We start from the raw sequence: 16,450 nt of genomic DNA, 5'->3' as shown, positions 1-16,450 counted from the left end.
CTAGGTTCGTCGATTGGTCTGGAGAGTTTAGAAGTAATCATTTATAGTCTCTTTTAAGTAATTGCCTCTGATTTGTGAGAAACAGCGATGTAGAACGTCACAGAATTTTATGACAAAGAAAAATCAATTTGTATCCTGTAAAACCATTTCCGAGCCAACGCTTTCCTTATTAACAATGATAACAATGGTATTTTTTCCTTGGAATAATTCCCTTACGAGAAAACTACATTCTTGACACTGATAAATGAAACTAGGCTGCCAAGTTTTGAAAACATTTATTATCGACGTCGGATTTAGAACAACTGTTAGTGCGGGTAGTAGGATTTGCAGACTACAATACGGGTCACGGTCAGAAGATTCCGTGTTTGTTCCCATAGCAGTTGAAACATGGACCTAGCTGGAAGCCAGCAGCATGTGCTTCATTCTTCAGACGACAAGCAATCCGGAACGATTGTATTACTGGACCATGTCCATCAGAGTTAAAAGCAACCCCACTCATAGGGATTCAGAGCTTCAAAACCACAGGCTAATATTTGTTTAGACACATTCACGATATTTTCAGAAGGAACATTGTTTAGGCTGGTCACATGTTATGTTAAGCTTCGGAACTTGTTTTAATATGTGTTACGGTTTCTGCAACTACTGTTCTATATGACGTAATAATAAATACAATTTAAACGTCTTCAGTTTTAACAGCGTGTAATTAATTTTTATTCATAGGAATTCCCTCCGCAGACACGTGACTCATTTCTTTAAGATAAGTTCAGAAACAGGACTTCACTTTACTCAGAAAAAAATAAGCGACTGTTAGTCATAGTAACATGTAATCTCTGGTAATGATACATTCCGCTTTACCTGCTTCAGTGTACACTTATATACCTCTAGCCTTTAACATTATTATGATATTTTCTATGGATATTATCCACAGCTTTCGCTGAAAAATTAAACAGCTTTATTCATTTAAAAATAAAAATTAAAAGTTATGAAATGTCCTTCGTTGCGTGGACTGGCTCTGTCATCTACTATGTGGTGTTTCGTATATACAACGCACAAAGATAATCAACAGAATCCAAACAAAATGTTCTAATGATTTTAATTTAGCATTATAGAAACGTTTAGAACGCCAATGCTTGATTTAAACTCATTGGCTTATTTCCATTTAAATGTTTTGGTATCAGAAGGCTTGGTTATTTTTGTCGGTATTAGCTACTGGGATGGGGTCTAACGTAAAGACTTTCGAAAATTAAACAACTTAGTAACTACTAGATCACTGGCAGTGTAATAACAGCTAATCGTCTTATAATAGAAATAAAGCCAATTTCACAAACATAAGCATTCGTGCTTCGTATTCGGGAATTTCCGGGTTCAAGTCTCGGCTTGAAAACCGGCCAACCTGACAGGGGTTATCGTCAGTCCATGGCAAATTCCGGGATATTATCTTAAATTAGGCCACGACCGCTTCACTCCACATCTCTTCCAAAATATGCACTGTCATCCTCTCATAAGTCCCTGTACAGTTCGGAAGCTTACCATTGATATGCAGGTGGAACTGTATGACTTTCGGTGGGTGCGTTGAAATTTGGCATTCGTAGGTGCCCTCGTCTCTCTTGTTCGTGAATTTAATCTGGAGCCGCCAGTTGTTGGGATACTGAAACTCCACCGTGTAACGGCTGTCTCCACTGTACGTGTGCAGTCCAACAGTCAGCAGCTGCAGATCATCCTCCCCGTGCTTCCGCCTCACCCACGACACCTGTTGGTCATAACAACAAACAACATATTTGTATAATTCCTGAGCGTTCTAAAAGCAGTGTATTAAATTCAGTTCTGCCGTTTTCTAGACTTCATCCATCGTTCCATATTCTGAAAGAACGTTAATACGTTTCGGAACCTGGTTCTGCTTCCGTCTTCGTATGAAAGTACCTATATACAGTTGAGACTAGCCTTCTCTCTTGGGTACAATAGTAATTTTCACCTGAAAACGGGGGCAGAGCCTGCATCCAAAATATAGGGGCGCTATCTTTCGCCCATCCTCCTATATTTTTTACATTTCATGAATCCACAAGTCGACCAGATGACAAAAGGATTTGGAATAATTAATAATAATACAATACATAATACAGAATGGGGCAGTGGTCATTCATCATTTTTGAAGATTTTCTATTCGATCTTGATGAGTGGAGCCTTTTCCCAATCTATACAAGTACAATGTGTAATATTTTAGAACAGTGAACAATGATGAAGTCCAGAAAAATGGGAATACAAAATATACATATTTGTATTTTCAACAGACTGTCTTGGTAAATTACATTGTGTCACATGTTCTGTAATTTGCGTATTTTACTTTTCATTCAGCCTCAGTCCGCATAATGGAAAAATTCGATATTTGAAAAGCTCCTTCATTATTTTTAATAATGCAACTATTATATATTAACTGATAAATAATGAGAACTGAAAGCGTTACGAAAACCAGTAACAGCATGTAGCGATCCTCGGATTTAAAGTATTCGTGCTTTTTTAAATTTATGTTCCCAGAACAAATCGGTGTATTGTACACCACAAGATTCACAACTGCTGGGAGACAAGGCTAAACAAATATTCTAAAGCATATTGAATCTTGCATAATAGTATCGTCGCCCATCTCTTAATTATATTTTAATTTTAAAATACATTTATGTAATTCAGAATATATTTTGTGTTTCAAAACAGAACAGCTAACTGAGGCTTCTGTGAGACTAAACTGAATTGCAGTTTTCGTAACACCAAACTTCCCATGAGGCCGTGGTCTTACCAACCGCAGTATTTTTTAAGAAATTAAACCGACCGGATGGCTAATGATTGATGTAATCAACTCTGAAACAACTAATTACTAGCTGTTTCTCTAATTGAGATTGCGTACTTTTGTATACGGATCTTGGTCATATATTCTTTGTCACGTAACACCCACTGCTGTGAAGATACTAATAAGAGGTAAGTGTTATGATAAGGATAATCGTATTATTTATGGGAGCTGTACTACAAGATGCGTTGCTACGTAAATACTGACTATGTACACTACAGTAGTGAACTAGTTCTCTGCCCAGATATCAGTTTCGATAAAGTACTTTATAAAATGTGTCGTGACGATTTCTTTAACTACTGATAACAAGAATGATGTTTGTCTTCCGGGTTGGAAGCACCTCTGAAACGTCAGTAAACTTCTACGAGATTACACGGCGTAACAACCCAGAAGATATCCAACTTCATACTAACCGAAATGTCCCTGAAATCTCACCTACTGAACACAGATTTTTTTCAATATGGCATAAACTTAGGGGAAGTATTTTGAAATTGTATTCTAATATTATAACATAATATGTATTATTTTAGTCTGCGGTGATCAGTGCAGGAGGACTACGAATGAAAATGTCCGATAATCCTTCAAAAACCAATGTCTACTTAATGCCTGCAAACATTCTCTTTCCACATTTTGCCCACATAGTGCATTAGTGAATTTTATACTTGTATAAGAATAAACAAGATATTATTTCATTAAACAGCATTAAGAAAACTGATATTTGTCTTCGAGAAGCATCGTGTTCTTTCTCTGCTATGAACTAATAATCTGTAACTTGGGAATATTACGTGCATGAACTCTGGCTACGAAAATTAATCCACCTACTAATGTTCATTGTTTCTAGATATACTAGATATTCTCTTCAGGAACCGCGTTGAGAAACTTTATTAGACAGTTTTGTTAGTTTATTCTTCAGAATGTTTAATCTCTAAACTTAATAACCCGATTAATATTATCTTCCTGAATATGTTCGAGATTTCCTAGTCGCCTCTTTGCTGACTGATATTTCGTGTGTGTTTCTTGTATTTTCCATGTGACCTACATCACCCCGCCCATCACGTAATCCTCGATTTGGTTGCCATAACACAGGGTAAGCGGCCCGTGGGCCACATGCAGTGATCACAACATTTCTATGCGGCCCGTCACGATTTGGGAATTAGTCAATGCGAAATTGGCATATATTTTCTGCTGCTAAGGAACAGTGAAAATATATGAGTGCGAGTGTGTGTGTGTGTGTGTGAGTGTGTGTGTGTGAGTGTGTGTGTGTGAGTGTGTATGTGTGAGTGTGTGTGTGTGTGTGTGTGTGTGTATAAACGTCAGGACATACAATCTCCAGAAAAGTATTTTTATGAAACAAATGTAACTTTTGAGCAAAGGTACACTGCTAAGTTTCTCAAACCACATGGAAATCAAAACTGTTTGAAAGCCAACAAACAAGTTTTCAGGAAATTTCTTTCTTCGAAGAAATGGAAATATTATTCGTTTCCAAGTGCATTGAAGCTATGCTGACTAATTATGAAGTATATCAGTATAAAATTAATTGCTTTAAACTAATTTTCTTTCGCAATATTTTCCTGTTTATATACAAAATACATTTTATAGTTTTCAGTCACACATGGAAAATTGTAATGATATTCTTAAATAAATTTCAGTACATAAGTCTGGTATGACTGTTGAGAGTAGTATGTGCAGATAAATTTTATATTAAAATATGCAAGTATCATAATGATTAGTTTCCTTCGCCATTATATTAACCGCCTTCCGCACCATATAATTCACTTCAGTTGAAAGAGTTTTCATGAGTCTTATGCCTGCTTTTACATTGATTCTTAAACAAAAAAAAATAATAATAACGAAATGATAAATTAACTCACCGTTTTATCCTGCAAGAAACTTATCCTACAGTTGAGGTTGGCAGTATTTCCAACCTGGACGGTCATGTTGGTAGCATTGGCACCCAACTCCACTTCTTCGAAGTGTGGTCCCCATTTATGATCGTGGTGATGGTGTTTATTGAGATTTGAATGAGTGTCGAAGATGTAACCAAGCATTGGTGCTTCTGTCTTTTGATGGGCGGAGACCACCGGTGGAATGCTAGTGGCCACCTCGTTTGGGGGCTCAAGCGGCGCCTTTAGACTGGGAGTGGTGGGCTGCTGGGTCACTAATGACGTAGTGGAATCTGGAAAGAAAGGGACAAAACTGAGAAATTAACACATTGGTTTAATTTCGAGCTATACAATTCTCATCTTGATGGATGTGTAATTCTTATAGGATTTAATAAATTTAAAGTTGACAGAACGGTCTTTGTTTTCCGGGATTTAAATTATGGTATTAATTGCTACGGTCGAAAACGTTGTGCTTAAAGTGACAAATGCACTCTAATTCATTCCGTTAAATTAAATTGAATTGTATTAAGCTACTGTAGTCATTTGAAGTAATGATGGTCTAGCTTACATGTACGAATCAGTTATGCTGATGTGGTTTATTTCCTAGCGTTCGTTTAACTTCTTACAGACATACAATCGGTATTCTGAATTCAAAAACTTCACAATAACTGAAACACCGTTAGGTTTTTACCGGTGTAGTATATAAGTACGAAGCTGTAATGTTTCTGTCTGTATCATCCTGTTTTGTTAGGATTTCATCATTAATAAATAAAATTTCAAAGTCAGTTGTTGTTTGTGTGCATAGCGTTCTCTCTTATCAGTTGTTTGCTCATTTTCGTTAAGTGGCATGCCTGAGTGCAACGTACTTTTAAAAAACAGACATAAATGCAGACACAAAAGTACTGATTATGTAAAATGTTTGTTTTATGCATCACGGAATTTAATAAAACTCTCTCTCTATGACAATAAATTAATTCTGTGCATTCACAGTAATTATGGATATATAGCTTGTTAATCGATTAAAAGTTGAGGAAAGTGACATATTTTGAAAGAACGCATGACCACAAATTTTGTTATTATTTATGAATGTAGCGCAAAATATACAAATAACAACAATTTCTTCTCAAAAAAAGATTTCCATAAAACTTTTTAAGTTCCTATTTGATATTTTTCTACATTCCGAACTGTTTTTAAAAATAATCGTTCAGCTTATCTAAATATTAAATTACAAATTTTGTATTTTAATATTTTACAGGCGACGAATAGGCGCGATAAAAAATTGAGTAAAACCAAGGTGCTCAGTGCTTTTTGAGAAGTTAGGCCAGAAAGTTTATTAGCGTGTTCACAAGGGCCCGCCTCCATTTCTTATCCTGAGTCAGATGAATCCGTCTATGACGTCCATCCCTATTTCCCAACTGTCCATTTGCATATTATTCTCCCATATACGTCTAGGTCTCCCAAGTGGTCTTTTCTGTATTTTTCGTCTTCTCCATGCGCGCCGCATGACCCGTCCATCTGATTTCACTTAATTTTACGATCCTAACTATATTTGATTAGTCCAAATTACAGAAATCCTGAATAAACCATTGTATCAATTTTTTCTAACATTGCAACCATTTTATGTCCAAATATTTTCCAATGTCTCTTTGAAACTACCCCATTTGATGTGGCAAAGGTTTATACTCTAAACCCATTACCATTATTAGTTTCGTGTATATTAGCATCCCCAATTCTCCGTTTCGATATGTTTTCCTTCTTCATTTTTCTGCTGAAATCTCCTAAAACATTTTATTATGTTTTCTACGTTAGTGATCTAATAACTGCTTCATCTCGAGAGACGATAAATGCGAACAACATTTTGTTCAGGAAGCACGAAGGAAGAGAACATTTAGCATATGTAGGTGTAGATGAGATGATAATATCAAAATTGATCTAAATAATGAAACAGGGTGAGAAGTTGTTCGCTGGATTTATATGGCTTAGTACAGGTACAAGTTTCGTGTTCTTATCAACATAGTACAAACCAAAGTAAGTAATTTTTGGTTTTCTGTGATACTATTAGCTTCTCGAGAACGACTTGGCTCCCAGGAGTTAGTTGGTACTTATATTTTGCAGGTAGGGGAAGAACTGGTATATTACACTACCTACAAACATATCTAACATACGTGATTTTAAAAATAATAATATTTCTGAATACTCTGGATTTCCTTCACCTTGTTTGTAAAAGTAATTTTTAGAATTGCGTAATAAATTTGATATATGTCTATAAAGCTGTACCATTAATCTATCTATACTAACGTCTATAGCGTATTGGTTGTGCCTTTCCTCCTACTTTTATTGTAGGAGAAACTTCATATTTTACGTGTAATACCTACATCCTCACTGTAAAACATTATTGGGTGGTGGGCCAAAGAGGCTCAAGTGCTCAAGCATTTCATATGACCCGGCATCATTGACGCATACCGTATAACGCAAACAAATTACAGTATCAATTTAATTCCTGTCATGGAGAATAATTCTATGTAAGCTTCGAATTGTTCAGAGCTCCGTGCATTTGTGAGAAATGGATTGTTTTTATAACATTTTACGTTAGAATTCCAGGTTTGTTCTGGACCATATAAATACCATTTTATCCGCCAAATATATGTAGTACCATTCTGAATTTTCAGTACATTGTTTCATACTAAAATACATTACAGATTCAGTACTACAAGTAATAAAATAATTTAGTCAATTCTTTTTTGTTCGTGAAAGGATGAATGTCTCTACGTCGGCTTGTGACACATACATAAATAAGTATCTTGACTGAATTACATAAAACTTTGCAGATGAACCAACTTGTATTAAACTTGACTAAAAAACGGTTTCCATATATAACAATTTTCTTACTTTTATTCATTTCCTTGTGGTAAATGCCTGAATATCATCTTATATTAAGTATGATGATATTCCTCTGGCATCGTGTCTTGGGCGCTCATTATCATTATCAGAATTTTTATAATCTTGGCATTTGATACAACTGTGTGGAGTAAAGACATTCATGAGAAGTTGCCAGTGACTGAGCGTTCTAAGAATATCCGAACCGTAAGGTTTATTATCTTGTTCAGAACATCCCAACATTGGACCTTACCCTGGATTATTAAATCCACATCCACACCCCATTCGTTTAAGTTATATTTTAAATTCGTGATTTGTGGTTCTTACGGCGGTGAGTATGAAGATGGCTGTCTTCTGGTTTACATCGCTGACGTTTCAGAGGTCGTGGCTGCCTCCTCCGAAACGTTACTAAACGCCTACCAGAGTACACGGCGTTACAATTCAGAAGAAAGCCATCTTCACTTTAAAATGTATACTGCACTACCTTTAGGCATCCAATATTGTCTCTGTTCTTCAGACTTTCCTGACTGAAATTTTGTATGAATGTACTTTCCCATGCTTGCTGCATATCCAGCCCACATTATGTTCCTTAATTTGTTCACTTTAAGGAATATTTGATGTAAAGTAGGAACATAGGCGCTCCTTGTTAATATATCGTTTGTATTCGGAATTTAACGCCGTGTAGCCTGCAAAACTGCACGGCTGCAGAACTGAGAGTGAAGACATTTACATCATTATCGTTGCAAGAACTTCCAACCTCAGACTTAATATAATTTGTTCTATCCTCTTATTATTTTCTCTCTGTTAGGTACATATACGAGGTGCGATCGGAAAGTTTCAAGACTGCGCCTATAAAAACCCGTACACTTATCTCAGGTATTAAATTCATCTATCACCCTCGAAGTAGTTCCCCTGGGAGTGAACACAACGATCCCAGCGCCGCTGCCAAGCCTGGAAGCATCCCTGGAAATCTTTCTTTGTCAGCCTGTCAAGCACCATCTGCGATTCTGCCTGAATCTCTTCTATCGTCTCAAATCTCCTTCCCTTAAGCTGAATTTTCATCTTTGGGAAGAGGAAGAAGTCACACGGAGCTAAGGAGGGTGCGGGATGACGGCCATGGTGTTTGAGGCCAAAAACTGCCGAACTTTGAGGGCGGTGTGCACTGGCGCGTTGTCATGATGCGTCGCATGTGGAGTTCTTCCTTTAGAATCAGCTGACAGGTCCCACAGCCTATCCCAACAATGTCGCACAAGTCGTTGATGGTACGACGTCGATCTTCGTGAATGGCCTGCCGAATCTTCGTAACATTTTCGGGCGTTGTGCTCGAAAATGGTCGTCCAGAACGCTCGTCATCATCGACAGAGGTTCGGCCATTTTTAAATCGTGAATTCCACACAAAAGTTTGTGCACGACCCATTGCGGACTCCCCAAATGCTTGCTTTAGCATTTCATAGGTTTCCGTAGCCGTTTTGGCGAGTCTTTGGCAAAATTTGATGCACACGCCATTCCGAAATCGCAGGAGGGTCGGTGTAATGCACTACCAAAACGCCCGTTACTAAGAAACAAATGCTAATTTGATGATGCCGGCTGGCACAATGATTCACTATGAATGTAGGCCGCACCCCCTAAAAGCAGAAGCTCGTACTACATCCGGTTCGCCCGCTATTGACACAGTCTTTAAACTTTCCGATCGCACCTCGTATATACTTTTTTATAATTGATTTATTGTGAATATATGTAATGTGTTATATATAGAGATTATTTATCGCCAAATATGATGAAAAGGGAGATCAAGACAACTTTCGGATGAATGTTTTTATGACCTGTTTAAATTTACTTTTGGGATATAACATTACAGGGCTATGTAGACGAAGAAACCAACCAGTCATGATAGTCTGTGGCTCTAAAGCTGCGTTCAGACACTCGTATTAATTTTACAGGGACTCAGAGTGACTTTTGCCAATGTGCACAGACAGCTGTACCGACAATGTAGCGAACCTTTCGACTGATCGCGCTGCTTGGGAACTGGTGAGTGAAACCGACATTATTTATGGAGGTCGGTTACCGACTCACTATCCACATACTGAGCAGTCTGGATGCGACTTAATAAAATTGTAGCACTTCAGGACGACAAATGAACATCTTTTAGCTAACGTGCTCAGTACGGAGATTTATGCTCAGACGTTGTGAACGTGGTGCAAAGTAGCTCGAAAGACTCCAAGCGTGTAAATGAAACAGATTGTCACTTACATTAAGATTCGTAATGTTTTCCGATTTCTGTATAGGTAAAACTTTTGAACAAAAAGAAAATGATTAAAGGTATTTCACACAAACTTAGAAGCAGAATTAAAAAAATAGTTACAGTCTTCACGTTTAGCAAATATGGTTTGTCTTGGTTATTGAAATATTTAATTGTTGATGCCGACAAATATCATATCATTATGTTTCAGTGTGCAGTTGTGTAGTATTACATAATTATTAGTATATTTCCTATAATGTATTTGAAATGCTCATAATATCTTTAGATACATTAGCCCACTTTCCTTTCGATATGAGAAACTTTAGTTTACGAGACCAACCTGCTGTTTGATTGTGTTCCATTCATCATTTTATAACCCAGTTGACCGATCTTCACAGAAATTGATACGGAATTTTTCTAATGGGGACCATCTCGACTTTTTCATTGTCTACATTAAACAGTTAATATCATGTCGAATATCTGTGCTGGGGAGCTATATTCTCGTCACTAAAAGGGACGACAGGAACTTGAGAGAAGTTTGGTTAAATATATTTAAAATTATGTAACTTTTTCGAAGGTAATTTGTTGTAGAGTGTGGATTAATAGCATGGCGGCCATGTGCGAAAAATTTAATTGCATTTCAGTTTTACGGGTAATGCCCCATCGGAGCTAGGAAGGTTTACGTAAAAGTAGAAACTTCACACAAGTTTTTTCTTAAATGGAATTCGTTAGAAAAATACAAGGGAATAAAATTATTTCGTTTATATATTTTTTAAATTATATGAACTGCTATATGTCTAACCTGAGCCTGTAGTCGAAATACTCTTATCAATCTAACGTCTGAGTAAATAATGTTGAAGATAAAAGATTCCCTCTGTTAATCTCCTTTTTCATTAAATTTTATTAGCCCTGCATTTAAGATAGCTGTCCTCCGAGTTGTCACGCTGTGTAATGTAGTAGAAGTTTACAGACGTTTCAGAAGTTGTTGCTGCCTCTGTCATCAGGAAGATCGCCAGCACAACAGTCCAGAAGACAACCATCTTTATACTTCCTTCTGTGAGATTCTAAATTATCTGTTAGTCGTATATTGTTTAGAAACATATCACGAAGACACTTATTCGAAGTAATATGTAAGACAGAAGAAAACGCATAGGGACTGAAATATTATTATTATGTTCTTAAATTTAAGCGGTTTTTACGTATTTAAAGTCAATAGATGATATCTGAGTAAGAGTTATTCCAGGTACTAAGAACTTCTGATATTCAACCCATTCCGCTTGGATGCACGTGCTGTATTGTGTCTGAATAAAATCACAAATAACATCGATCATAATAGCCACGAAACGCACAGTGGTATTGGTCCGTTCCTCAGCTTGGTAATGGACTGCTTTTCTGTTTCACCCCCTGCTCAATCACTGGACCGCACCATCACTCATTTGAAAGAGACAGGATCAGTCCCCCCCCCCACCCCCCGCTCTCCATCATCCTACCTTCGAAATTAATCATCCCATCTCAGTTGGCTGACATGAAAACTCCACAACCGGATGTTACTACTCAAACACACATCAAATTTTCGGTGCTGGTGACTGTGGCTGAGGAGATCCACACACGACCTAGCCTCATTCAAACGTTTCCCTTATAGACCCCTTTCAAATGCTTCATTACGTATCACTTAATTTGAATAAATAACTACAAAACGAAGCTGTAGCGTGTCTGGATTTATAAAAACATGGCCTAAATTTGCTGTTTGCGTTTTTCTATACAATATAGCGCTTCTGGTATACTATAGTAAGATATAACGTCAATAAAAATTCTGACTGTAATTTATTCAACAAATTCCTGTCATTCATTAACGTGGTGCATTTCAGTAAAAATTCAGGTTCTTACGGCCGTAAGCACGAAAATGGGTGTCTTTTAGGTTGTAGCGCCGAGTATTCTGGTAGATTACCAACGCCTTCTGATGATGGAGGCATACAGGACCTCTAAAGCGTTTGAAAGCTTTTGAAAGCTTCTACCAGATTACATGGCGCCACAACCCAAAACGTAGTAATCTTATTAGTGCTTTTCAGATTTGTGTGACTTTCATTCAAGTTTCTCGGTACATATTTTGAATAAATTTCGTATTTCCCTTATGCATGTCATGGCTTTAATATTACAAGGTTGGGCTGTGGTCATGGATACACACTCGATGTGAAACATTCTTCATCATTAATTTATTTTTGTTTCAGCATCCATTCTTCTATTCCTGTTTTATATTTCATAATAGTGTTCAAGTGTTCCAAACGTCGGCAACACATCTGGGACCCATACCGCCCAAATTAGTAATACACTAGATTCCAGATAATCCGGCGGTGCATTAACCGGGATCTATCTACTTTAAACAAAAATTGAAAGTTAATTTATAAAATCTGTTGTAAATGTTGGAACGTTTAGGGTATAAATATGAGAGCAGCATATTCTTTAACGTCTTAGCATAAATCAGTTGCTACTTGAACCTGACGTTTACGACAATAAAACGTTATTACTGTCCATTCGAATATGTTAAGAAATAGTTAATATGTACTGTATTAGATGTTATATAAAATCGTTTCCGTTATTATAAAAATTTTAAACATTTTAATAAAGTATTTAATTTAAAAAAATACGTATTTTTTACATTTGCGTGTTCTTATTTTATTTTATTCATTGCCAAGGGTTGCGATTGTCTAGTAAATATATTTTCAAACTACCCCAGGTAACAGAGAGTTTACTGTTTTATACTAAAACATAAGCAAACACAAGCAGAGATATATACGTTTTTGTATTTAAGTATTTAAATATTTACAAGAGAGAAACCAATTCGTGTTTCCACGTGTCGTTGCTGTGGATGAAAGACTTTGTAGCAGTACTTTGAACAGTAGTTAGCGGAACTCTTTGAGAAAACTACAGTGGCTCTGACGTACACAGAGTTTACACGGTATACTTTAAAGTCGAGAGAAAATGTTCCGAGAACCAGCACACAGTTCCCGCAAGAACTTTTAAGCCATTATTTTTCTCTAACATTCTACAGGTTTAAAAAATTGCTCCTACAGATATCTGGTTTCGCCATACTACCCCTTTACCAAAGTAATTGGATTTTTCAGCCACTCCTTGAAGGGAGTACATCTTGGTTGGATCGTAGGATATTAAGGACATTGTGTTAATCGATATAGCTGCTTGTCGTCGAGCGAAAACGATCCCTAAAGTAGAAAGTATTGGTCAAGAACCGACACTAACCTATTCCAAGGTGCTATGGAAGCTTTCGCCTAGATTTACCGAAGAATACTACGAACTCTCCGTCGTAATAGTCAGTGTGTTGACACATGTTGGACCCTGGTATATCCTGCATACAATTCATAGCTTTTACCATATAAAGATATGTCATTTATATTTCTTAGAAAATGTATACATATTGTGTTAATACTTAAGTGTTATCTTTTTTTAGAAACCTTAATCCTTTACAGAAAGTCGCTTAGATTGGTACTATTTAATAAAATGAAAGTTCATTCCCGTATATACAACAGCCCGTTACTGGACCATGGCCTGAGTCAGTATAATCCATTTTTGAGATAAATTAAGATGAATTGTTATAGTAACCTCCTATCTGATCTCCAAAGTAATGGCTTCCCTATAGTTGTACGATAAAAAAATTATATGCACGTATCTTACTCCCATATGAACACACATACCTTTTTTGATTTGAAGGCCCTAATAATATTCGAAAAGTGTATAAATTTAAAATGTTTTCATTAAGTAATTTTCTCAAGAATCTTATACAGAGTGAGTCAGAATTATGTTTACAAACTTCGTGTGCGTGTTCCAGGATCAAAAATAAGAAAAAACTGTTCCTATGAACATGGGGTCACTAATATTTCATTTTCGAAATAATACCCAAAAATAATTTTCAATGTTTGCCTTTATAGCCAAGTATAAGGACAGGGATGTTCCTTTATAACAGATGCTCAAAGGTTGTTCCTCCATTCTCCACACATGCCCGAGCACGACGTACACAAGACTGACGATTTCGTTCGTACACACCAGGGTTTCCTCGAATCATCTGGCACGCTTTCTGCACACGTTCCAATAGGTCGTCTTCATTGTTTATGGGTGTTGCATAAACGATGGACTTCAAGTGACCACAGAGATAGAAGTCCAATGGAGTCAGGTCCAGTGACCTCGGTGGCCATGCTACTGGGCCATCATGCCCAATCCATCGCTGAGGGTACTGTTCATTGAGATGATCTCTGATGCGACGGGAGAAGTGTGCTGGGACTCCGTCGTGCATAAACCACATTTGTCTTCTTGTATTCAGTGGTACATTTTCAAGGAGACATGACAAGTGTCTGAAGGTCGTTTTAGATATGATGGAAGCATGTGTGGACCAATAAGCATGTCGCCAACAATTCCTGCCCAAATGCTCATTGAAAATCTTTCCTGGAAGCTGGATTCACTTTGATATAAAGTCAATTAATTGAAACTTATTTTTGACTATTATTTCGAAAATGAATCATTTGCGACCCCATGTTCATAGGAACATTTTTTTCTTATTTTTGAACCTGAAACACTCACACGAAATTTGTAAACATACTTCTGACTCAACCTGTATAGTCCCTCCCTCTTACGTCCAAATATTCTCATTAGCGACTGTTTAAAAAGCTCGATTTGTGGTCTTCCTTCAAGGTAAGAAATCAGTGATACGCCAATACAAAACAATAGGTAAAATATTAATTTATTTTTGATAATTAGATTCAGAACTGAATATTACTAAAATTATCTAATTTAATACGCTTTTAATTTCTTCGTGAATGTAATTTTGATTACTTATTATTTTCTGCCGTCTTTAAATAAATAATGAGGAAGTTTTGCGGTGAAAGACCACATTTAATAAAGTCCTTAGAAACGGATTAATGAATATTAAAAATACAATATGTGCGACTGGGTTGTGTTTCATTTTTTTAACCGATACTGTTATCAGAATTGAATAAAATATTAATATATTACGCTGCTATTCATAACTAAATATCGCTGTACGTCCTTGGCTCTGTGTTTCCTTCCACGAACTCTTATAATCGTGCGTTATTTTCACGACGTAGAACAGCTGAAACGTATAGGGACCTCATGCCTAGCTGTCCGTTCGTCCGCACGAAACAACTCGAGAATCGCTTTCAGGATTTTTATTACATTTTATATTAGTAATTTTTGCAACGACTTGTAGGAAAATTGTGACTGACGTCAGAGATGTGCAATTTTGTACGCTAGTAAAACTAGGATCCTTCAGAAAGTCAAGCTGCAAAGAACGCATGCAGAGGGAATGTACTTCGGTTAGGATTTTACATTCCTAATCTTTTTAATATTATATGCTTTTCTCGAACTGTAGAAATTAACGTACATACCATGCGATCCCCCCATTTGTACGGGTATTTCGGAATTATATTTTTAAATTTTTGTCTGTTCATTTGCATTTATAAACAAGTAGTATTTTTAGGAGCTCACTGAATGAACTATTTAATGCAATTACACACAATTTAACTTCTGAGGATACAATTTTTATAAATAAGGCCGTTTTGGTAAAAAGTCCTTAGAAACATACACACTGTAATGATAAATATTGCTCTATAATACAGGACGTGTAAAAATGAAATATTACTATATCCCCTTAAAATCACACACAGTGCTAAGGTAATTTAGTAGTATATTGTAATAATACACCGCTGTTGTGTTATACAATAAAACGTTTCTATTTATTCCAAAAATTTTAGTGGCCTGGCGGTGTACTGCTAGCCAGACCGGAGCTCTTAATACTGACGCACACACACATGATAATTTGTATGGTAAACATATATACAAACTCGCACTTGTGTGAGAGTGTGGATTAAGTACGGTACATTAGAGGGGAGTAATTGAAACAGAGAATTAATACAGACCTGCAGTTTTGAAGGTTCACTATGGTGCGCGAAGATTTTAATTCTTCTGAAATACTATTTCTTTCCAACGCTGATAATTTTATTGTGTTAGTTAATATTAAACACAGAGAACGTTGAATGAGTTGACAGAAGTCGCCTGTACATATATTTGTTTAGATTTCTTCTATAAATTTTAAAGTTTAGAAAATAACTGTTAAACTAAATTTATACTTGACTACGATTATGTCCTTATATACATAGATGAACAGCACTACTAAGTTGAGAGTATTATTTTAATATTGTTATATATGTGTTTCATATATTCGTTCCATGTATTAACTGCAATAATATCACCGGTTGAATTTAAACCTATAAAACCAACTAGCGGCATTGTGGAATTCTGAGTGTTACTGGAGAGTACTGATCGCCTAAAGGGAGACATTGGATTGCTACATCTAAAGCTTGAATACACGCTATAGAGAACTAGAGAGATGGTCACACTAGGGAGAAATCTTTATCCGTTCTCCTCTCAGAGTAATCAATGCACCTTGCTTGCGTGACCAGTCCACAAGCACGTGTACCAACAAACTCCTTTCGTGGTGAAACTTGATATGGGTGTGGAAAACTATGGTAGATGTGTTGCGGGAAAGAATAAAAGATAAATGAAATTTAATCAACAAAGTAGAATTGAGCT

At 36.4% G+C, this 16,450-nt stretch overlaps 1 protein-coding gene across 13 annotated transcripts in view; it reads right to left on the bottom strand.

Annotated features, from left to right (window-relative positions):
* dpr20 (defective proboscis extension response 20) overlaps positions 1 to 16,450 on the bottom strand; it is a 524,337-nt gene that overhangs the window by 46,346 nt on the left and 461,541 nt on the right. For all 13 annotated transcript variants that reach the window (XM_087348564.1, XM_087348576.1, XM_087348577.1 and 10 more), the window contains 2 exons: positions 4,708 to 5,012; positions 1,531 to 1,750 (listed from right to left, as the gene is read on the bottom strand). In XM_087348564.1, the coding sequence (XP_087204690.1) occupies positions 1,531 to 1,750; positions 4,708 to 5,012 (525 nt within the window). The remainder of the gene's footprint in view (positions 1 to 1,530; positions 1,751 to 4,707; positions 5,013 to 16,450) is intronic.

This window comes from Zootermopsis nevadensis, unplaced genomic scaffold (assembly GCF_977971745.1).
Source record: "Zootermopsis nevadensis isolate Lab colony 2312 unplaced genomic scaffold, Znev_1.0 Znev_ptg000013l, whole genome shotgun sequence".
Lineage (NCBI taxonomy): Eukaryota > Metazoa > Arthropoda > Insecta > Blattodea > Termopsidae > Zootermopsis > Zootermopsis nevadensis.
This window is presented reverse-complemented; position numbering and strand designations above follow the sequence as displayed.